General features: G+C 26.5%; 1 protein-coding gene across 1 annotated transcript in view; it reads right to left on the bottom strand.

The window, feature by feature from the left end:
* Positions 1-25,267, bottom strand: part of LOC107437428 (uncharacterized) — a 93,366-nt gene that overhangs the window by 13,307 nt on the left and 54,792 nt on the right. Inside the window, exons 10-22 of the mRNA XM_087167894.1 lie at positions 23,481-23,675; positions 21,501-21,665; positions 21,336-21,418; positions 17,682-17,883; positions 14,832-15,030; positions 12,744-12,895; positions 12,512-12,625; positions 11,093-11,199; positions 9,357-9,587; positions 8,096-8,252; positions 6,494-6,556; positions 4,832-4,980; positions 2,096-2,272 (exon numbers count right to left, since the gene is read on the bottom strand). Coding sequence (XP_087024020.1) covers positions 2,096-2,272; positions 4,832-4,980; positions 6,494-6,556; positions 8,096-8,252; positions 9,357-9,587; positions 11,093-11,199; positions 12,512-12,625; positions 12,744-12,895; positions 14,832-15,030; positions 17,682-17,883; positions 21,336-21,418; positions 21,501-21,665; positions 23,481-23,675 — 1,994 coding nt within the window. The remainder of the gene's footprint in view (positions 1-2,095; positions 2,273-4,831; positions 4,981-6,493; positions 6,557-8,095; positions 8,253-9,356; positions 9,588-11,092; positions 11,200-12,511; positions 12,626-12,743; positions 12,896-14,831; positions 15,031-17,681; positions 17,884-21,335; positions 21,419-21,500; positions 21,666-23,480; positions 23,676-25,267) is intronic.

Here is a 25,267-nt window from a genome sequence, read left to right as displayed (position 1 = left end):
CTAAAAATCTTGTCATAAAGATTTTCAATTTAGCAGTGAATAGTTTTATTAAATATACGTGAATAAAACTTCAGCCTGAAAAATTATGAAAGTTTACATTTTAAAGGTCAACTAAAATGACAAAAATCAAAGATTTTTTTTTATTTTTGGTTGTGAAAAGGAAGAAAAACATTGCGTATAATTTAATGAAAATAATTTTCCAATAAGTGATTTTATAAATTTTTTGATGCATTATATTTCTTTCACTTTGATAAAATTATGAATAACATAATTTCAATAAAATTAAACTTGCGTGAGCTGAAAGCAATATTTCAAATGATAATGTATTATTTTTAAACAGAAAAAATGTGTATTATGTAATAATTAATGAACTCACTTTTAAAAGCATTTTAATATTCATGATTGTTTATTAACAAATATTTTATAAAGTTCAACTTAGAGTTTAAGCTAAACTTTAATAATTAATACAAAATTCTTCATGACTAAAAATTGAATTTTTAAAGTCAAATTTATCACATATGTACATAAAATTAATATATTTAAGTATTTCTTATTTTGCCAGTAAATGTCTGGGCTACCTCATGTATAATAATAATAATGAATATGGCATTATATAAGAACTGATTTAATTATTTAGAGGTAAATTATTTTTGAAGATCTAAGACTGAGAAATTTTTTTTTATTTTTAAAATTTGACTTCTTATTATAAATAATGTGTAATAATTCTTAGGAACAGTACTGTATTTTTAACTATTAATACAAAAATAGATATCAGAATTATATTGCTTAACCAATTACTATTATATTACTCTACCAATTTTAGGTGGAACAAAACAAAAAAGTATGCACTATTTTTAAAAAAGTTAAATAATTTTAGGCAAAAACTAAAAATTAGTACACCGGATGTTGAACTTAAAAAAATATGAAACCCAAAAATCCAGCTATATACATAAATTACAAAAATAATAAATAACACTTGAAGAACTATTATTAAGTGAAATATAAATAATAAAAAACAATCAAAAATAGAGAAGAACCTTGATTATCCCAACTAGTTGGAACTAAAAACCTGACCCAGCTCCCAAAAACCTGGATAATTGAACAACTTTAAAAAAATGTTGGTCTATACCAATAGTGGACCAAAAAAGGGTTATAAAAGTGAATAGTTTTGCCCAAACTAAACATAAAATACCTTATTTACTGTGGCACTTATCGTCACTTAATTAAGAATCACAACAAATACTTCTAAAATAAAATTCTAGATAATTTTGAAATAAGCTATTAAATAGAAAATAAATGTCTTTTGTAAATAAGATTTTATTGAATTCAAAAATACAACTTTAAGTAAACTCCTAATGCTCATGGGTGCTAACAAGGCGAATTAAGAAATAACAGTTTTTTGTCTGAAAAGTTACTCTTTAAGTTAGCTTATTCAGATAATTAAGAATAACATGTGTTTTCTTGTACATGCTTTAAAAGCAAATGAAATTGGAAACACATTTCTACCGATTCCAATTCTTGGAATAAGAAGAAATTTTTTCTTTACTAGAGAAACTATTTCCCTCTCAGTTAGGAGAAAAAGGCAAAAACTCATGTCAAAAGAACTATGGGTCAATATGGATATTCGACCCATTATTTTCCACTAAAAAAAATTTGGGAAAAGGGGAGAAAAACACATGTTATTGTTCAATATGGATAGTTGAACATTATTCTCCACTGAAAAAAATTTGGGGAAAGAGGAGAAAAATGCATGTTATTGGTCAATAAGGATATTTTAACCATTATTCTAAATATTTGTAGAAAGGGGGAAAGGCATGTTCGTGGTAAATATGAATATTTGAGATCCAAATAAATGACACTTTATTGTACTTAGTATAATAAACAAGCCAGAACTTCCTTAAATTTTCCCTTTCAACTACAGACAAATTTCACGCTCACCCTTTTCAGCAATGTCTAATTTCTTTCACTTTTTTGCTCCAAATTTGAACATGAAATTTAATAAAAGTGACAGAAACAAAATATATTTAGCATAACACAAGATAATATAAGTTTAAAGCATTAAATTTCTATTCAATATTCAAAAGGAATGACTTACAGAGACAGACATTTTGGTGCCATTAGAACTTTGTTTTGGTGGTCCAATCACATTGAAAATAGTGGATGTTTGTGGAGCAGTGAAAGGAAACTCAGATGCTTCAGAATAAACAAATAACTGGTAAGTAACAGGCTGTCTTCCACTTGGAATCGAGCAACCAGCTATTTCTATATTCGCCTATAAGTTCAAATGTTGAAAGAATAATTATAAAGATGAAAGTAATAAGGTTAAACAAAAACATAAACTGTACACAATTATTAATAGATAAATACAGATGCTAGCTTTCCAATCAAACTATCAGTAGAAGAACAATAACACAGAAATATAGCTAGTTACTATTTAATTCTAAATAATTGTTGTTGTTGTTTCTAATGCCACTTGCCAAAATCAGCAAGCCTGCTTGGTGAAACCAAACGAATTTATGGCAGAGGGTGCTTTTTCGGAGGCACTATCTTTCACCAAGAATACGACTTCAGCCACATAATTTTCACAGCCTGTTTTATAGGGCGGACCCATTCATACATCCACAGATTATAATTCTGACTTGAGAATACCTATTTTAATTTTGACCTACGATTATGGGAACAAAGAGGACTTTGTGATCCAAGAGATTTAATGTGCATCAGTCACCACTTTGGCGGGCAGGAATCGAACTCATGACCTCTTGCACATGTGCCTAACATCCTACCAACCAGGCTATACTGGCTCTAAATAATTTTATAATGTTAAAATTCTAAATCAATTTACTAATAAATAAAAAAAATTAACACTCAGATGAAAGTACTAAATCAAAAATTGATCAAAAGACTAAAATTTTATAATTCATTATAGAAAAAATTAAACTGATTACTTGGAATTAAATGTTCTGTAACCAAAATGCAGCTAATTTTTGGTTGAATTAGAATTAGCCCTTATTATCTTTTTATCATCCTTCATCATTTGAAAAACAAAATTTTTTTATTCCCAGTACATCAGATTTGATTTAATGTTTTTTTTTCATTTTCTATAAGGAGAGATTAGGTTTCAGAAGAGCTTGTTAGAAGGGGAAAGGTTTATTTGTTTCTTAATACTTTTTGTTACTATCGAATTCGTTATGTTTTTTATCTATTGTTTTTAGAATTACTAAAGGAGTAGAAACAAAACAACACAGTTAGATGCAAACACCAAAATTTCATAGTGCTTTGCAACCACTGAGAAAAAATTCTTATTTTAAACAGACTATTACGGAAATTCTCAAAAAAATAAAAACAATTTTTGTTATTGAACCATAAGATTGTAATCATAATAGTTGGCACTTCCGGATAAATACAAATACATTGTAATGAAAAACTGCTTTATTAATTTTATAAAGTTTAATAGCTAACAATTAAGAAGACTTTAAACAATTTCATTTTACTCTAGAACATAGCAGCATTTATATTTGTATTGTATTATAAAATTAGGAATGTAATTAAATTGAACTTATATAGGAATGTGTCAGTAACGAAAAATTGTTTTCAGAAAAAAGGTTTTATGATAACTTCATTTTTGTTGATAAGTTGTGGAATTATTGTTATTTATATAGATATAAAAATAATAACACATTAGAGTTTTAAATTATTGAAATTACAAGCAAGAAAAGTCCCAAACTTAATGATCAATGAATTGCGTGGAACACATCAAAAGGCACACTAAACTGAACTATTTCTATCAACTTAGTCTTAAGAAGATACTATAACTAAAATAAAGTCAATGCAAACAAGATCATTTATGATCTATTGATCTAGTATTTAAAAATCTTATGCACACTTTAATTTTTTTTTGTTTGTTTATAGGCTACATATTTTATGATTTTTAGCAGTATTTTATTTAGAATTTGATGCGATATATATTCAAAGTAATACAAATACAGATTCATAATTAACTCAAAATGGAAAAATTTTCATGAGAAAATGTAATGTTTTTTCATTTGGTTATTTGGTTCTATTCAAATTAAGAGTATTTATTTAAATAATGAAAAATTGTATTAACAAATATATGTATTTTTGCGGATATAATCGCGTGGGCTGATAAAAAGATCGCATCTTTTATTTTCCAAATGTTTAAAAAAATCCCCCCCCCAGTTGTTTTTTATTTTTATTATTATTATTTTTCTTCCCCCCCTTTTTTTCATATGTCTGTAATTTTCCTTTTTTTTTATCTTCATTTTGAACTAAGGTTGAGCACATATTGATGCATATATATATATATATATATATATATATATATATATATATATATATATATATATATATATAATATATATATATATATATATGTATAATATATATCTATATATATATATATATATATATATATATATATATAATATATATATATAATATATATATATAATATATATATATAATATATATATATATAATATATATATATATATATATATATATATATATATATATATATATATATATATATAAACCCAACAACATTTCGTTTAAACCAACAAACGGTGAATATAACATTACATGCTAGAGGTAATGAGATCAAAAGAGTTAACAAAAAAGGTTACTGGGGTACCTTAGGGTAGCGTGACTCATGCTTATTTAGAAAAGAGTACTTTATGTGAGTAACTCTTCAATACATATGTCTGAAAGATAAATATTAACCTCGTTGAGGTTGAGCATATATTGATGCACACTTTAACAAATAAATTTTAGTTAAAGCAATATTATTATTGTTTTTCAATCAAAATTTTACCATTTCATATTCAACATATGGCAGTGCTGTAAGTTTGCACAAAGAAATTCCAGGAACAGCATGGATTATCAAATTAGCACTGCCACAGGCTCCATTTTTATAACAAGCATTTAACCCAATAAGATATACACCATGTCCCACAAGAAAACCTGGAATAAATATACATAATATGAAAATGAGATGTGTAAATAAAACTAGGAACATTTTAAACACTTATTTAAGTATTTGAACAAAGCTAAATCAATAACTGTTAAAGAAGAAATAGTAAAACATAAACAGAGTTGGCCTCACCATAACATTATAGAAAAAAAAATTGATAATTAATAAAGAATTAATTACACATTGTATAAAATCCCAAGAAAAAAAAAAAACTTAAAATATATCTTTCAGTTAAGTATTCTTTCACAGTAATGTTTTTCTATAGGAATATAAAATTTTTTATAAAATTTGAGGGATTTTAAGTTCAAAAACATAATGTTTAAAAATTTTGGGATATTTTAATAAAAAAGATGCCTCCTTCTTCAAAAAAATTAAAAGACTTGTTAACTTTAAAAACTGTATGTATGATATAAATGTGAAAAAAAAGAAAATTTGAATATTGGAAGAATAATTTAAATAATTTATAAGGTAAATCTCGTATATTTTCAGAAACTGTGTTTTTTAAAAATATAAATATGACATTATTAATGCTTCTTTAAACCATTAAAAAAATTGAAATGCAATAAATAATTTCAATTGAAATGAGTATATTTATAATTAAGAAACAAATGCTCAATGAGAAGAACATTAAAATCACATTTTGATGTAGAAAAGAGCATTTCAGTAGCTAGGAAAACATGATAAAACTGATAAAAATGGGAATAATACAGAACAAATGAAGTATGCAAAAAAAAAAAAAAAAAATCAGTGTCAACAAGTTACATTCTTTTTGAAGATATGTCACCAAAACTCAACAAGTTTAGAAAAAACAAGTTCAAATTATGCAAAGGCATTTTTTTCCGTCGAACAAAACTGTGATTTTAAGCTTAAACAACCCATTTATTGTTTGAATAACTGGGGCATACATAAAATTTTCCATGAATATGGACAATCATACAATGGACAAGCAAATCACTTCTCAAATTTTGTTTAAAATCACATGTAAGTTATGCCATGAATTAAGAATTTTAAAGCTCGTCTATTGCATTACACTGCTGGATTGAAGGTCATAATTTTGATTTTTCCACACTTCCTATTATTAAAAGCCATATTGACTTTAATTTTCTAGAGGAATTTCACATAATTAAAAACAAAAATTAATCAATTAATGATCTTAATGCTTTTCCACATTTGTCTAGTATTTAGAAAACTATTTTTAAAATTTTTGTTTTCACTTCAGATGATGTAAACTATCGACACTGACTGAGCTTCGTTATAAATATCATTCATTGTGCATAATCCTTATTTTTACCAGTGTATCATGATGTTTTACTGCAGATGAACAATCACCTTGCTGCACTAAAATGCATCCAGGTTTTCAATAAATTATTCTTGATTTTAAAGTATTCCTCATTCAACCTTTGTTTCTTAATCATATCACAAAGAATTATTTTGTATTTTTACATTGTACTTATTTTGAGAAAAAAATATTTATTTGTAAAAAAGATTATTAAAAAAAATTACCTTCTTCAAGAGAAAGGATTGATTTTCCATTTTTAGTTGTTTCAGTGTATGCTGATGAAAAACCTGTATGAAACAGGATATATTTAAATAACACTTTTTAAAAAATAAATTTCATAACATGACTTAAAGTTTGAGAATGCAAATATGTTCATAGGATAAAATTTATGTTAAATAAGTAATATTTAAATTTTTTTTAGAAAAAATTCTGAGTTAAATTTTAAATATAATGAAAATTATTAAATCTAACATGCATTTTATTCAATATCATACAACTTAGATTTCATTGTCAAAGAAGTTTTTAGAATTATAACTTAATATCACAAATTTTAGCACATAATACCAAATTTTTAAAAAAGGACTGAATTAAATCACCATGAATTTTTTTTCAAATAATTTTGATTTACAATTGGAAGCTCACATCAATAGATGTTTAAAAAAAATTGTAGTTTATAATACTATTATTGCTAATATATAGTAAGTACTTTTTGTTATAAAATATTAGTAAACAGTAGTTATATGATAATGTTAAATGATGTTAATAATGCTAAATGCACACTGTTAAATGATGCTAAGTAAGATACACAAAACCAAAAAAGTTTTGGTTGACAAAATTTTGCCAAGAGTGATTTTTCTGATTTAAATAAACATAAAGTGCAAAAAATAATATTAATAAAAAAATGGGGCAACTGAATAAATTTTGATCTCATGATTGGATTTTACATACTAACAAACATCTTAATAGTTCAAGGGTTGATATTCCATTTAATATTGGTAGACAATAATTTAAGTGAAAAAATCAGACATATTTTATTAGATATCATAGACATTATCAGATATAAAGCCTTTAATTCCTCTGAATTAAAGGCTTTATTCTAATGGTTTCTGATTTTTAATCTTCAATACATAAGGGGTTTACATGCTTGGAAATATGGTCATAATAGTTTAGTTATAAAAACTGTCAGAAGTCTGGTTTCCTTAATGTTAATTTCACCGATTGGAAACTCCAATATATCTTTGGAACTTTTAAACAAATAAAAAATTTTAGCACACAATTATAAAACTCTTTTGTCTAAAGATAATTTGACACAAAATATTATTTTCTAAGAATATTTATAATTTTTATAATTTATTTCAATATTAATTTGAAAATTTTGAATTATAAGGTACATAAAGTTTTACATTTCAAAATATGTAATATTAAATGACAAAAGACAAAATTTGAGCAGAATTAGTTTAATAGTTTCCGAGAGTTTCTTTTTTTTTCGGAATATTTATGACACAGAAATTTAAACTCATATTTTGTAACTTGAAAATTTATTTTTCGGAATATTTATGACACAGAAATTTAAACTCATATTTTGTAACTTGAAAATTTAATGTCAAAATGATATGTTTATTCAGAGAAAATATATTTTTCAGTATGGTTTGCAACTTATTTAATAGTTATTATAACTTGATTAATTTTCCCTTTAAATCATCAAGATTGTAATTTAGGATCTTTAAATCAAGAGTTATTGAAGAGTTCCATTTATTATTTCCTGCACTATACAAATTAGAATTTAGTGGAAAAATTAGATAACCAATGTAATGATACAAGATTACCTTTAATGTCCCATTTTATGGAATCCACTTTTGATTTCCCAGATGTAATGGAAGCTTGAATAGTGACCCGTACGCCAGCAGGAATATCATAAGCTCCAGTTAAAGGATGTCGTAGCATCTGGTTTGAACCACCTTCAAGGACAGATTCTATAACAACCTATTGGTAAATATGACATGAAAATATTAATGAAATAAGAATGTATTTAGTTATTTAGTAGATATGAAACCTTTCAAAAATAGAATGAATAGCTAATATATTGTAAAGTCTTCCTCTTCACATATCTATGTAAATATATATTTAAATGTCATATCACTAAAAAAAGAAAACTTAGAATAATATTTAGTACGAAAAAAAATCAAGCAATTATGAGGGAAAAATGGATATTCATTTTTATGATACAGGGTGTTCCAAAATTATCTTTACAACTTCAAAAATTCATAACTTCGAACATAAACAAGATATTTTTATTCTGTCTCTTGCATGTATTACTGCAACTAATAAAGTTTTTTTTCAATAGGCTGAAAAGTTATAAGTGAGGATGTGGACACCACAACAGAAAGCTCAATGCGTCTCATGGTTCATAGAGACGAAATCAAATACACAGGTTCAACGGAACTTCAGGACAAATTTCCAAAGAGACCCACCATTCAGACCCTCCATCCGTGCATGGCACACAAGATTCATGAGCACCGGATCAGTATTGCATAAAAGTGGAGCCGGACGACCCAGCACAAGTCCAGAAAATGTGGAGCGAATACGGCCATGAGATGCATTGAGCTTTCTGTTGTGGTGTCCACATCCTCATTTAAAACTTTTCAGCCTATTGAAAAAAAAACTTTATTAGTTGTAGTAATACATGCAAAAGACAGAATATAAATATCTTGTTTATGTTCGAAGTTATGAATTTTTGAAGTTGTAAAGATAATTTTGGAACACCCTGTATAAGCAGATGGAAATCCTAAAATCATATATGCAAAATCCTGTATATGTAATGTATGCACGTATAAATGTATATATATATATATAAATGTTTATATAAGTGTATATATAAAAATGTCTCTCTCTCTATATATATATATATGTGTAACAATGTATAGATATTTAGTATTTCCCCTTTTTTTAATTTTTTTTATGGAATAAAAGCAGTACTTGGATTGTAAAATATGTTTAAAATTAAAACATGAATAGTCTTGATTATAAAATATTTTTCTTGAAATACTTAAGAAAAACAAAAAAAAATTTTTTTTTAAATATATTTACCTGAGGTATATCTTGGTCTACCACACTCACAATGGTGTACGCAGTAGGGCTGTACTGGTATCGATTATTGGAATTAAAAACTTGCAATTCAAAGTTCAAATCTTTACCAGCTTTTAAGTTGACACAAGGAATTTCTAATTTTCGACTTCTACTTCTTTCACTTAGTTTGCTGATTGGAAGGAGCAAAGGTTCACTCGAATTTTCCTTATAGTTATAACAAATTAACCCATCCTATAAATAAAAATATACAATAAATAGCTATGAAAATGCAGTCCAGCTCCACCACAAAGGGACTCACCAATTAAGGGTTGTGACAGAAGACAGAAATCAGTTAATCATAAGCAGTTTGTTAAGCATATTTTCTGAGCATTCAAATATTAATGAATACTTTAAAAAAATAGATAGCTATTTGAGTGAAGTAAAATATGAAAATAAACCTTTGGTTATTTCACTTCAAACAAAGGTGTAGAAGACAAGAAAAAAAGTGTATTGTAACAAAACTCATTATAAAATAATGAAAATTGAAACTTATGCTTTTCCAACTTTACTAATTTATATGCATTGAGTAATTTAATGGTTGCTATTTCAGTCCTACTTGTACTCGAACAGTTTAAAAATTATGCATTGCAATTTTTATTATCATGTTTTATAAATAACATTTTGCAATACACATTTACATATTGTATTGCATTTTGTATTCATAGGATTTAAGAATCTCACCATTGCAATTATTATTCACAGGATCATGCATTGTAAATCCTCAACAATCAGTATTATTAATGATTACTTATCATGATATGAATTAAAATAGAAACTCAAAAAATCCTCTCAAATGCTTGATTGTAAATTTGAAAAACATTAAAAAAAATTACATAGACAATGGTTTTTTTTGTTGAAATTTTTATAATAATTTCTCTGAAATAATATTTCAAGCCTAAAATCATCACCGCAATAAAATCATTATGTATTAAAATTTCTAAATGTATAAAGTGTAAACATAAAATCTATTAATAACACACAGATTCAATAGCAATATTAATTATTTCATTGTATTGTATTTAACAAATGAATTTAAAATAAAAATGAAGGTAAAGAAATCTAAGGAAAGTGCTCTTCTCCATAAAAAAAAAAGAAAAGCTTATCAGTTAAAATAAGTGCTTCAAAAAATTTGAGCTAAGTACAAAGCCGAACACATATTCAGGTTTTCTACATGTTTTTAGTTTTCATTTCTAAAAAATTTTGTTTAATCGATTTCCAACATCTTTGAACATTGTGACATCACTATTGCCAATATTTATCCTTTTAAAACTTGAAAACTTTGTATAAGTTATTTGCCCTTCATTTTTTCAATAAATACTGGATAAGGGGCTTTGTTCTACAATTACTTACTGATGATATAGGAATTTATTATTAATTAATGCAATAATTTGAATAATTATTAATATTTATCTTCAACAGTTGACTGATAATATATGATAAATCAAGATATTAACAGCAAAACATAATAAAAATGAAATCCTGATTTTGCTAAAGATAAGTGTTACCAAAAGATTAAAGTCTAGTAAGCATCTGTTCATTTAAAATGTTTTTAATAAAAATAATTTAAAGTTGATGATTTGGCAAATGATAAGACACAAATATAAATCTTGAAAAACTTTCATTAAATATATTACTAAGTTTTAAAAGTAATAATACACTAAAATGGTTCAATTGAATAATTTAATTAAAAAAATAACCTCGTCCTTGCATCTCCATTGATAGACTACTTGAACACCTTTATTTAATGCTTCACTTTCTAACAATAAAGTGCCAACTTTGTTACCAACCATTCTTTTCAAAGTGCCTAAAGACAAAAAGAGAGAGTACTATAGATAATATTTTTAAAATTTGTTTCTGGTAAAATTTTTATTCATGAAGTCATACCAAATTATAATGGGATTTTGTTAATAATCATACATGTGAAAGTCACTATAAATTAACAAATAGAATCATGTCCAATAAATTTCCATAAAAAAAGGAAGAAAAATTTGAAATAATAAAAAAAAATATTTTAAAAATCAAAAATTGTGTGAAATTTCAACAAAAAAGAGATTTTTTAAGTTGTATTTATCTAAATAGTTGCTACCTATAAACAAATAAGTTAAGTAACACTTTTTAATCTGGATATTGCAAAAAACGACTAGTGAGTTGTATAGCAAAATAAAAAAGCCTGCAGCATCAACTTATCACCTGATACAGTTATCCAATATATTTAATACAAAAATATGTACAATTAAACCTTCTTTCATGACCACCACAAATAAAAAGCAACCCCGGAAGAAGGGCGACATGTTCATGGAACTATTTAGATTTATATTAGGGGAATAACTGAGAGGCTATTTTTTAAAAAAAGGGATACCAATTGCTACCGTAGTATTTTAAAGTGCACCTTTGTCAACTTTTTTTAAACTTTTTATGTCAAATTTATAATAATTCCAATTGATTAATTAAAAAATTAATCAACTGCGAGATATTAAAAACATTTTAAAATGTTATTGATTTTGTAAATATTGACAAAAATATAGCTTTCATTTTTATGCATGAACAACTGTTAGCACACAAAGCCGAGATAAGCGATAATGATATTGAGAAGTAAATAGATGTCACTTTATAGTTCCAGAATAAAAACGTATTCTGATGTTCAAGAACATTCATTCATTCAATTATAAAATTTATTTTTGTTCTAAATAATAATGAGGAATAACTATACCATGAAACTACTGATATCCTTACAAATCTAAAGAAGAAAATTTGTTTAGAAAATGAACACAGTTAGGAATAACTGAAGATCTTTAAATTTAATGTTAAGGTAATAAATAGTGGGTAAATTATGTCTTTTTAATTGCAATATACATTTTTATATTGTAAGCAAGCAATATACTGTCAGTGATTTTTTCATATTTTGAATAATAAATCTGTTTATAACTCTGATTAGCATCCATCTTTTAACATCAGTTACATTGGTGCAGTTCTGCAAGGGGGTAATTTAATGATGTTTCATTGCATTCAAAAAATAATTTTTGCTTACAAGTAATTGTGATCTTTTCATATATTTCAGAAACGTCTCTAAAAAGGCACTAATGGGTTATTATAAATTTAATTTAATAAGTCTTTACCTTTAATTCCAGATCTCAGTTTGAGCGGATCAACTCGGAGTTTTATTTGAGAATATGTCACATTCATCAGATTACCAAAATATGCTTGTGCAGCAAAGAACACTTCAGAATTTTCTAAAAAGGTAAGTGCATTATACTTTATTTGTGAATTTATTCATATAAAATCAAAATAAATTCCTGTTCTATTACTTAATGTTAACTAATTACTAAGCACTGGATAAATTTTCAATACCTGGAAGAGAATAGGGCTCTATAACATAAACTTGCGACTTTTTGCTTTTAAAATTGAATTTCACTTCAGGATTTGATACAGACCACATTAAGTTTAGGAACTCTGTACTGGTACTACATTCAGGCAGAGAAACCTCTGCTTCTAAGGTTATTCTAAGTAAATATAAGAAAAATACAAAAAATAAGTATAATTTCAATAATGAAACTGGTATAAACATGCTAGTGCTCAATTTTTCATCTAAATAACACATTACAAGTTTACATTTGTTAATGTAAGAATAAAGGAATCATTAAAATTGATTCTGAAGAAAAAACATTATAAGAGTACTTAGAGGATTTGTATAATATACACAAACTCCATTTGCAGAAATTTTTTTAGTATTACATAATAGGAAAAAAAACAGTCCAAATTCTTTTATTATGAAGAGCAGGTCTATTTGGCAGATTCCTATTAAAGTCCCCCCCCCCTGTTTTAAGCAGTCGCACTTCTATCGCAATTACATCATTGGATTTGAATTTCAGGCATGTTTTATCAGTTATGAGGTTTTTCCCTTTTATTCAATTTTATAAAAAAATCCGCATTTTCAAAAAAAGTTAGTTTTTTTTTTGGAATTCCTCAAAAAAAAAGTTTTTATTTTATTTTTTTAATACTTATTTTCCTTTCTATGCAAACGCGATTCAAAATTACATTAACATGATTTAAAATCACACATTGCGATTCGTATTCACACAATTTAAGATCGCGCATCATGTTTCGTATTTTCACGATTTTATATTAAATATTGCATCTTGTATTTGTATGATTTAAAATCCATTATTAGAAATCATGTTCAAGGACTAAAAAATTATACATCCAAATTCATATTCACACGATTTTAAAGTTAACCACCGAGAATTGTATAAACAGGTTTTTAAATCAAACATAGAGATTTGTATTAACACGATTTTAAAATTAAATATCAAGATTCATACTCTCATGAAAAAAATCACACACTGAGATTCATATTCACTCAAGTTAAATAAAATCTTGCATCCATATTACTTTAATAACATTCTGTGGATAAATAGTCATACATAAATTTTCTTCTTGTTTAAGTTTTAGATATTTCTTTAATTATTTAAAAAGTGCTTTTGCACATAACATTTTTTGATTTCTATTTTCAGCTTTTCTGATTTTTACCCAACTCATTCCTATGATATGAATCAATATAGAGTTTTACAAAAATTAAAACACTTAAAAAAAAATAGTGATTATAAATTGTGTGTTAAAAAAATTTGTGATTGAACAAATTTTGCCGAAAGAGGGAACAGTGAAAAGGTTGAAACTAGATACAAGAGTTAATTAATTGCTTGCAGAAAGTTTTTAATTGAGATTTTGTTACCATAGAAAATGTTTCATTGTATTGAAGTCTGGTACCTAGATTAATTTTTTTTGGAAGTGCTCTCATAAAAGTAAAGAAATAAATTAAGCTAGGGTTGCACAACCTGCGGCCTGCCAACTGTTGATGTACCGCCCGTGGGAGCTTTTGAATGCAATAAAAAATTTCTTTTAATTTGCTTATTGTTTAAATATTATAAATTTTCTTTAATTAAAATATTTAATTCAAATTTATATTACTCTAAAAATGCATATATTTTTTGCACTTTTATTCTGAAAGCTTCTTTTTGGTATATATATATATATATATATATATATATATATATATATTTGATAAATTAATTACTGTGAAAAATGGAAGGAAAAAAGTATGCTTTTTTTAGTTTTAAATAAATTCAAATAAGTAAAAGTATTCAATTTTCTGCAAATATGTTATTAAGTTCACTAATAAAAATACTTTGCGCTTAGATCACTCATATTAATAAAAATCATCATATTTGCCGCTAACATGGCTATATGCATGCGGCCATTTGTTAATCTACCTGCTGTGCAAGTGATTCTTCACTCAAAAAGGTTGCGCACCCCTAAATTAAGGAAAATAAATTTATAAGTGAAAACAAGATTTCCTTTTATTTATATTATTAATAAGGGTTTACACACTAATCATAAAAATGTCCAAACAGTCTAAAAATTATATGAGTAGTAACAAACCTTTGATCAACAGAAACAGAGCCTTGAGTCATAACATCAGAAAATGCAGTTACAAGAGGTCCAATGTAAGGCAAACAAGTAACTCTGTGCTGAGCTTGATATTTTTCATTTCCTGGGTGCTCAGCAGTTAAGACAAATATGTAACTCATATTTACCTCTAAGAGTGAAGCATCTAGAGTGAGAGTTGCTGATCTGATTTCTAAAAACAATTTAAATGTGTTAATAATTCGTGTTTTTAGCGTATTATGTTTTTTTAATAACAAAAATATTTTAAAGCACAAGTTAAAACTATACATTTTCAAGTATATGATTAAACATAAATAAATAAATGAAACAGTCACATAGATTTATTATAACTGCAATATTCAATAAAAATGGAAAGTTTTTCTCGCTTAAAATATAGTATACATTTCGTTATTCAAACAAATTACAAACTGCCTGGCATTTTGATAGTACTTGGACAACAAACTTATACTTCCAAAGTTATAAAAAACAGTAATACACACAATAGTTAAAATAAATATCAATATTTCTCTTTAATAAACTCAACTTACCAAGTAAAAGAAAGTAATCTTATTTGTTTATTTCTAAAAAATGAATTTAGATCAAGAAAACTTACCTTAAGTAAAAATAATATCATGCAATTGGTAGCTACTTACAATTTATACAAGGTAAGTATTAGAAATTGAAATTCACATTTCTTAATCAAATGCTTTTCAGTTCTATTGACAATAAAAAATGATTAAAAATTTGTATTTTTAAAAATGATTAGAAATTGCGTTTGCTGTTTATGCTCAAACATTTTTTTTTTTTTGTAAATGTTATTCTTGGAATATGCAGATAATTTTGCATTTTGAATTGGCAAAGGCAATAATTTTCGCTTATGTTTATTTAGGTTTAAAAAAACAAATCTTAGAAATGATAAGAAATTCTTACAAATAAGAAAATATTTACTTCCTTCTATAACGATGCATAATTTGGAATTTGATTGGTCAAATTCAAGAAAAACATTAAAATTCTAAATGTGTTTAAATTGCAAAAATTTATCCACATATTTTGTCACGTTTATCTGTTACTAAAGCAAATTTGGCTCACTGTTGTAGCTTTTGGTGTAATATACTACTTTCAATTTAAAAGTTATTTAAATTTTTTCCCCTTACTGCAAGTGTTTCAAATGGTGTAAAAAATAATTTCATTAAGAAGAAACAAAATCAGTATTATCGGGATTGTGTTAGCTTTTATATATAAGTAAGTAAGGTTGAACTCCGACCCACCCCAGGGGGGTATACGGAGATAAAAGTAAAATTATTACAATAAAATTTCTCTAAAAACTAAAGTTACAGTAAAATTTCGCCAAATGACAGTGGTGGTGATCAGTTAAAAGTGGATTAACAATAAAGTTTGACAATTAAAAACATGTGTTAAAGGCAATGAAACCCAATAGCGCCAAGATATAAAAAATCTCAATCAAAATCAAGGAAACAAGAGATAAAAAATCTCAAAACTAAAATCAATGAAAGCTAAAAGTCCAAATAGTAAATGTCTAAAGTAAAAGTCTGACTAGAAGTCTATGAAGTCTAAAATCAAAAGTAGATAAAAATTCAAAATGTAAGGCTAAAAGTTGATTAGTAAAAATTAACGATGACATGCTCTATTGTTGGTTCATGACTGGGGCCAGTTGATCTGGGGCTAGAATGTCCTCGAGGGTTTGTTTAATAATTTGAGTCACAATTTTCCTGCAGGTCAATATAGCGAAGAATTGATGTTCCTCTTCGCAATTATGCATGTGGGTTCCACGAAGTGCCCGGAATCTTGGACAGTGCTTAAGTAGATGATCAATGTCCTGTCTCACTCCACAGTAAATGCATGAAGCTGATTTTTTGAAATATTTTTGTTGATAGGTCCCGAACACTCCGTGGCCAGTAAGGAGCTGGTTTAAATAAAAATTGGCCTGCAGGCGCTTTATGCTTGGGTCTTTAAAAAATTTATAGGTTTGTCTTCCCTGGTCACTAGACCTCCAGTCATTTCTCCAGCGGTTAAAAGTAATGTTCTTAATGTAAGATTTAATTTCGCATTTTTCACCCGGGATCTCAAAATCAATCTGGCCAAGCTTAGTGGCTTCCTTAGCAACCCAGTCGGCCTCTTCATTCCCTTCAATGCCTGAGTGTGCTTTAATCCAATTTATATTATAGTTGCTACTCCACATGGCTTTGGTGTCTTCTATAAGTTTGAGGTGTTTACGTGGGTCCTCCAGGCTCATAAGTGAAGAAAGGGAATCTGTGTAAATGCTCGCCATTGCTTTTATATATATAGATATTTTGAGAATTTTGGTCACAGAAATTATATAGTATAATTTTCTACATGCACAAAAACATAAGAGTAGGAAAAAAAACAGTATTTGATACGTCCTAAAAGCTAATCTACTAAGAAAAAAGTAGTTTTTGCCGTGTTTATTATATAGGAAAACATATAAATGGAAAAAAACTTCAGAAAGTTGTTCTATTACAAAAGAACTTGAAATTTGATCTCAATCAATAATTAAAGAAATATTTATTTATTGAATAAAATGTTAAAACAAATATTTAATTTACAGTATTACTCTACCAATGAAAACATAAAATAATAATAATAAAAAAATAAAACATTGATGTACGCATGACTTTGCTAATTTCTTTTAAAGCATACATCTAATTATTTGAATCCATTTTAAGAAAGCCAATTAGAGTTAGGGGACCTTTAAACCCTACATCCTAAAAGAGAATGTGCTAAACATACAAATAACAAAGCATTTTTATGTGCATAGTAAAAATATTTTAAAATAATTGGACACAAGCAAGATGTAACATTTACCAAGCAAAGCATCAGCAACTATTTTCTCAACACGCTGTAAAGTTCTTTCTTCCCTGTATGCAGTCCAGTAAAATGCAGCATCTCCCTTCGGGGAAGTGAAATGCCCCACTAAGGAAAATGTACCACAATATGATACAGTGGACGGACCACTAATAGCAATCTGTCCACTGCTTATTGGTTGAGGATACCAAGCATCAATGGTCTACATGGAAATAGGAGTAAAAAATACAATAAAAATATGTATCTGTAATATATTTATTATTTAAATATATGCTCAGTATGTAATGATCAATTATAAGAATTTTTTTTCCATAAAAGTACTATAAAAATTTTGTAAAATTGATCTTAATGTACCTAAAGACAATAATAAAAAAAATAAAGATATTTTTGAATACAAGTTTTCAGACAGCACAATGCATTAAGGAGAAGTGCATTTATCAATGAAATAGTGTACAATTTTAACTAATTTTCATAGTTAGGTGTATCCGCAATAAGTTATCAGTATATCACACAAAGCTAGTAATAAAATATAAAACAATAATGTAAAGAAAAAAAATTTAAAGTTTCCTAAAAAAAATTAAGTTTTAAATTCCAATAACATAAAATTTTTTTAACCACAAGCTTTTCATGTATATTAAAAAACAATAAACCAAACAATAAAAAAATTGTTTTATCAGTGGAAATATCTTTTTTAACAATTCAGAGAATATTATTTTTGAAAAATTAATTAATATAAACAGTTCTATAATTCAAAGATCAAACACTAATGACAAATAATTGTTTAAACATTTACAGTTGTAATAAATTATTAAAACAAAAGGACACATTTGAGATTTCTGCATTCAATTATAGATGACTCACATTCTAATTTTTATTCCTTAAAACATCATATACAGGATGATACCCAATGATTATCCTCAATATATATTTTTGAATCCTTTACAAAAACTCACAAAATAGAATACATATTTGAGCCAAAAAAAAAGAAAAAAAAAGGAGGGAATTAAAATCTAACAAATCATAAAAATAGGTAACTAAAAATATCAAAAGTTTGATTGCCGAAGACATAGAGGAGTAAAGTTCGAAAGTAGGAGTAGAGTAGAAAGGAGTAGAGTTCAAAATATAGAGGAGTAAAAAGGAGATTAAAAGAAACATCTCCAAGTTCCATCAGGTACTTAAACTAGCTTAGATTTTTTTTATTCCCCCTTTCTTACTAATCTTTCTTTTCCATGTTTAAACAATAATTTGTGATTCCTGATGAGTATACTTTTTTTTAAAAATTTCATTTTTGACAAGGATTCTAAAACTATGAACTAAAAGCAGTCATTATGGCATATCCTGCATATATTCAGCCAAAACACTTGCTCCATACATTTTATCAATGAAAGCTTTGGCATTTATCAAATTCAGAATTGCTGGTCAAATCTATTTCAGGCAGCATAAACTATATATTTCATTTACCAAAAACATTTTACATGCAATGACAATGCGAAAGAATAGGAATTTTTTTAAAATATAAATATATATAAACAGTAGAACCTTAAATAATAAAATAATGTTAACCGAAGTTGATCAAAAAGTTTTATTTTTTTTCTTCAAACCAGCAGATTTTTTTTGTTTCTTCTACTTTTTCAGTAATACACAGTCATAATTAGCACCAAAAAATCTTATTTTTTAATACATTCAGCTTTGTTTTTGTTATTTTCTGTATTCTTTTTGTCCCCCTAAAAGAATCCTATTACCATCAATACCAGAATGAATGCATTAGAGATGAGTTTGAATTCACATTTGGAGGTCTCAGCCTGCCTGAGCCTGATGAACTGTAACCTGAGCCCAAGATACATAAGATTACTGATACCCCGAGATATATGTTGGGTAATTTCTTCTGTCCTTAGCATAAGGATAACTAATCTTTTAAAATATGTTTTAACAAATGAAAATGACATAATTACGAATTAATAACACGCAAAATGCATGCGATATAAAATAAAAAAGAGAATGAAATGTTTTACGTTTCTGTTACAATATACTAATACAAAGAAGAACTATGACATACTTGGAGTCCCCATCTTCGCATCATTCATCATACAATAAACGTTACTTTTTACTATCAGACTAAATATAATATCGCCCTGCGCCGTTTGAACGTCGTAAGTTTGAAACACCTACCATAACTGTATTTTGTTCACATCGACCTATCAAGGAACGACGCTCAGTACCTGGTATAGTGCGGACTGAAACTCCAAAATTAATAAAACAAATTTCTTTTTCAAAAAAAAAAAAAAAAAAAAAAAAAAAAAAAAAAAAAAAATCAAAATCTTTAGCTTTACATCCTAGTCTTAAACCTCACAAAACAAAAGTGCCGAACAGAAAAAGATCTCAAATTTTTTTATACCTTATAAATTTTATATCATGAATGAATGAAATGCTTGATTATAAGTAGTAAAGAAGTTCATCAAAATTTTATCATGAGCTTGAAGCCTTTTTTCAATAAAGGAGCCCACGCTTTATGGGCCAAGCCCATCTCCACTCTATAATGCACCCCATGTAACACAGTCATGATTATAAATTCTACAGTTGCCTCACAGGTGTAATAGATAGTTTGTCCCTTGAGGTTAATAAAATAACTGGTTTAATGAATGGAAGAGTTTTGGCTATTTGATTGACATATCTATACATAATGATGTCCTCAAAATAAATACTAAAACATGCTATGATAAATAAAACATATGAATAACTAGATTTGGTTGTTTTTTATGAGTAACAAATTAATGTTTTGTTAGTTGATTGCCTTGCTTTTGCTTAACAAATTTTAAAATTATAATATTTATTATTTTATTTATATTTTTATTATTACTACAGGAACCAAAGAGTGTGATAAGAAAAAAAAACTGAAAATGCCAACAAACTATTCAGCTTTATATTTAAAACTTGATTAAGAAAAATAAAATACTAATAAAGTAAAACAACAAAATTACATAGAAATATGAAGAAAAAATAGACATTTAATATAGTATTTTTTTAAAATTATTTACCCGGTAAAAATTTTATCGCTATTTTTAATATAAGTATACAAATATTCTGATCAACAATTTAAAAATAACTAAGTTTGAAATTTTCTTCTAATGTATAGAAAATTCTACCAAAAGTTGTAAGAGCCTCATGCCTGTTATTAGTTAAGTTTAATCAAATCAACATGGTTTAAAGTTTTGCCATAAGGAAGAATCTGATGTTATCTATGAAAGAAAAAATAATAATATTATGCAATTAAATGAATGGCAAATGGAATTAGAGGAAATCCTTACAAAACTTGCAGGAGATTACAAAAATGACAGATAAAATTAATATTGAGATCCTTGTAAAAATTAACTAAATTTTAAAATATCTTTTTGTCTAGTTGGCAAAAAGACATTTATTAAATGGTCATATTAAAATTAGATAATGCATTGCACTATTTGTGCATTTAAAAAAACTAATTTTCAAAGTTTATTGATGAAAATAGATTAAAAAAAGTATCACTCCTTTAATCTGAACATTTTGGGGATACAAGGTAGGTCTTGTCTGAAATGTTTCAGATAATTAAGATCCTACCATATTTTAAAACTTTTTTAGTATATTATCAAAAGGAAATTATTTTACAAAAACAGTACTCACTAAGCTATCATTTTTAGTCAAAGCATATGCCTGACCATCTTGTTTCAGCACACTTTTTCTAAAAGTAACCCTGAAAGAATTGTCTAAAAAAATATAAAAATTCAGTCAATGAAATTAAATGCTTTAATAAAATTAACAAAAATAATTACATTAATGAATCCATACCTTTAATAGGGTTTTGAACATTAATTATGAGCTGTTGTTTAGTAGCCCATTGACAGGTGGCTCCTTCTCCAAGTCTATTCAATGTTTCAGAATTCAAAATTTGAGAGCAGTCAGTTAAATCACATATATTGACTGGTCGATCAAATGCTATTACCACAGCACTGCCTTCAAGAATAAATAATAATTGGAGTTAGTTCAAAAATTTAAAGTATTACATTTGAATATATATTTTATTTAATGAGAATTTATAGAACAAGTACATAAACGTAAAATTAAATAAGACGAAAATTAGCAACATCATAACCTTATTTGAATTTAAAATTGAAGTATTGCGTAGAGCGGGTTAAGTATTGTTAAAACAAATTGTATGCAATAAAGGGTTCGAAAAATCTCGAAATTTTTACATGTTGTGAAAATTATTTAATAGGTTTACTAATTTATTGTTTTCATTGAATTGAAGTGATCCAAGTTTTCATTTTAAGTTAATGAAAATAATAAACTAGTAACGAACTTATTAGCGAATAATTCTTCAAACTTTCTTCTAAAAACTAAAAAAAAAGGAAATGCAAATATTAAATAGGTAGGAATTTCAAGAAAAATAGGCATAAAAAACCTTTCTCTAACATTGCTAAATTACACTAAAGATCTAAAGCTGATCTGAAGTGAAAAATAAAGAAGTCAAGGTTGTTTTTGTATTTTGCTTTTACAATGCGCAGATAAAAGTATGAATTTATTTTTAATTAAAATAAACATGACTAGGGGATAAAAAAGAATACACTAACTTTCTTTAGTAAATTATTATTTCTATAACTAAAGGTAGCGACATTTAGGTCTTACCAAATATAATTGGTTCCTTTGTTACTTTGACATTGGTACTGTTTGTCTACCTCAACTAGCATCTTTTGATGATTTTTATTTTTAAATTAACTTTTTAAAACAAGTATCCCAGTGAAATTTTAAAGGCTATGAGTGCTCTTAAAACTCTTAGTGACCAAAGGTCTGTGTAATTTTTGTCACACTTTAACGTTAAGAAGCGCATAATTTTTATGCTTCTTTTGATAATCTTTTGAAGAAATTTAAAAACAAATAAAATAAAAATAAATTAAGAAAAATAATTAAAAATAACAATCATGAAAATTGCAAGACTATTAGCGCTTTCATTAGAAGATTTTTTGATGATATAAATAGATACTACAATACAAGGTTTTTTATTAATAAAAAAATTTGATCTAAGTGCAGACACAAGATTAACGTTCTTTGAATAAATTAAATATTTAGGAAAAAATTAGCAACTAAAATATTATTTATCGAACATTTAATGATTTTTTAAACGTAATTTATAAAAAAAAGTAATGATTTATAAAATAATAATTTATTAAAACTTTCATACAAACGTCTACAAATATAACAAAACAAAAAAATTATGTTAAATACGACAAAACAAAGGGTTAGAAGTCCGTGCACTAATGTATGCGAATCAAACTAAATACAGTAGTACAGCACACTTTATAGAAAATTGTGAAATTTATTATGTAAAATTAAAATTTAATCAATATAACTTTTTGAAACAAAGTGTAGAAAATTAAAAGTAAGAGCAGTTGATTGTAGTATTTAAATAAAACAATTGCCATTCTTTACACAGATAACAAGTAAAAAATAATGTCACTTAATAACATAAGATATTTTTGTGGAAATGTTTTAGAAATCAATGAAAATGCCAATATCATTTCGATAAAAGAATGTAATTCTATGCATATAACTATAAAATAATAGATTACTGAATAAATTTCTTTAATACATTTGCAATTTTGAAAAATTTCAAACATTAAATGAATGAAAGAACATTTAAGTTTTCTTACAATATTTAGTCAAGATAACAGTATTAGGATTAAAAATATTTTAATTAGTTATTTTCATTTAAAAAATGAATTTATATAAAAAAAATAACATTATATGTACGTAAAAAAATAACTAACTTACCATCCTCTGCAATATAGAATCGTTTCATCTCAGGAGGCGATGCATAAAATATGAATTTGAATGAACTTTTGAAAGTATGAATACCATTAAGTGATTGAGCAATATTCAGCATGACAGATGTACTAGGATAAGGTATAATACAAGTATCCAGAGTATTGGCTTCACTGGGTGCTAGGCGTTTGCTTGCAGGCCATCCTGAAAAATCAAGAATAATGGCATACATAAATTATACAAGAATATTTAAAGTTATTTACAGGGTTCATACTCTTTCTAAGAAAGTAAATTTCAGGAGTTTCTAAGGAGTTTTTCAGGAGTACAATACAATAAATTCAGGAGGTGCGAGGGAAAATTATATACTTTGTATAATTTTAATATAGCTATTTATAAAATTAAATTTACAACATTACAAAAAAAACCACAAAATAGTAAATTAATAAAAAAAGGATCTTAAAATATTATTTATTTTAAACACTTTTTAAAAACATATATGTCTTATTCAGTTCACATATTTTAAGCTTAGATATTTTTTCTTTAGCATGACGCCTTAAGGCATTTGCCTTTGAAATTAATGAGAGATCACATTTTTTTCTGCCTGATCAGAATAATCATCAGAAGTTTTATTAAGTTCTTGTATATCATCCTCCAAATGTTTCTTTTTTCACCCTTAGCTTTATTATTTGTAATTACTTTCTCTTCTTCCAAATGTGCAAGATATCTTTGAAGTGCAACTGTAGCTGAAACAATGAGTTCTTTTGAAATAATGACTTTTTCAAGTCCACCAACAAATCGTAGATGGTCATCAATTATTCTTTTAGCCACAATTGTTTGGTTTGCCAGATTTTCAACAGATTGACCGAAAACCCTCTCTCACCAGTTGCCTGGCCATGAGAAAGCAGAAGTAGAGGTTTAATTCTGTTCCACAAATTGGGATATTGTGAACTTGACAGGAACTCACAGTATAACACATCTAGTCGATCTACGCTAGGATCAAAATTATCGCCAATGCAGTGCCTAAATTTTGTCCTAGCATCCATGCTGTTAAAATCTTCAACAAATTGAACATATTCCTTCAGAATGCTATCACAATCTTCTTTTACTCTACCTGCATTGGTCAAATGAAATAATATTTTTCGAAGCTTGTTTAAATTTGCTTCTTTATTAACATGCATTGTACAAGGATCAATGCACGATACATTTCGCACTAAAGAGAAATTCAGTGGTCACTTTTCAATTAGCTTTTTTGACAACTTCAATAAAAATTGCCTGCAATTCAAAAAAAATTCCATTGTTCTCTCTTCATCCTTCAAAATTTTCTTCTTTATCAACTCTTTTCTGGCAACAAAGCCAACATCAATTTTGGTTGCCTCTTTACAAATTTCTTTATCTTTGAGATTTATACTTAACACACTGTTTTAAGTATAAATCGATTACGATGCTGGAAGCTTTTCTTCTTTTATAAATCTGTTCAGCACATCTTTTAATAGCAAGTAGAGATCACCATTTAAAAATGGTAACGCGGGCTTATCAGTTTGATACAATTTTAAGAAAGAATCAACATCTTTCACAACAGGTAAAATGAAATTACATTTGGCAATAAACAGTTCATCTTTAACCATGTCCTGTAAGATTGTATACGATTTAATGTTTGGCCGAGAAAACTTTTTGTTTTCTATCTCCTTCAAATAAGTTTTAACATCAGGCAAAATTTCTAAAAGTCGAACTAAAACTTTTTTATTCTCCACCCACCTGTGCTTGCAAAATTTTGAAGGGAATTTTACAAATTCAAA

The sequence above is a fragment of the Parasteatoda tepidariorum genome, chromosome 7 (genome assembly GCF_982258835.1).
Source record: "Parasteatoda tepidariorum strain Cologne lab strain chromosome 7, Ptep-v5.0, whole genome shotgun sequence".
NCBI lineage: Eukaryota > Metazoa > Arthropoda > Arachnida > Araneae > Theridiidae > Parasteatoda > Parasteatoda tepidariorum.
Note: the sequence above shows the minus strand (reverse complement) of the source record. Positions and strands in the feature narration are given on the sequence as shown.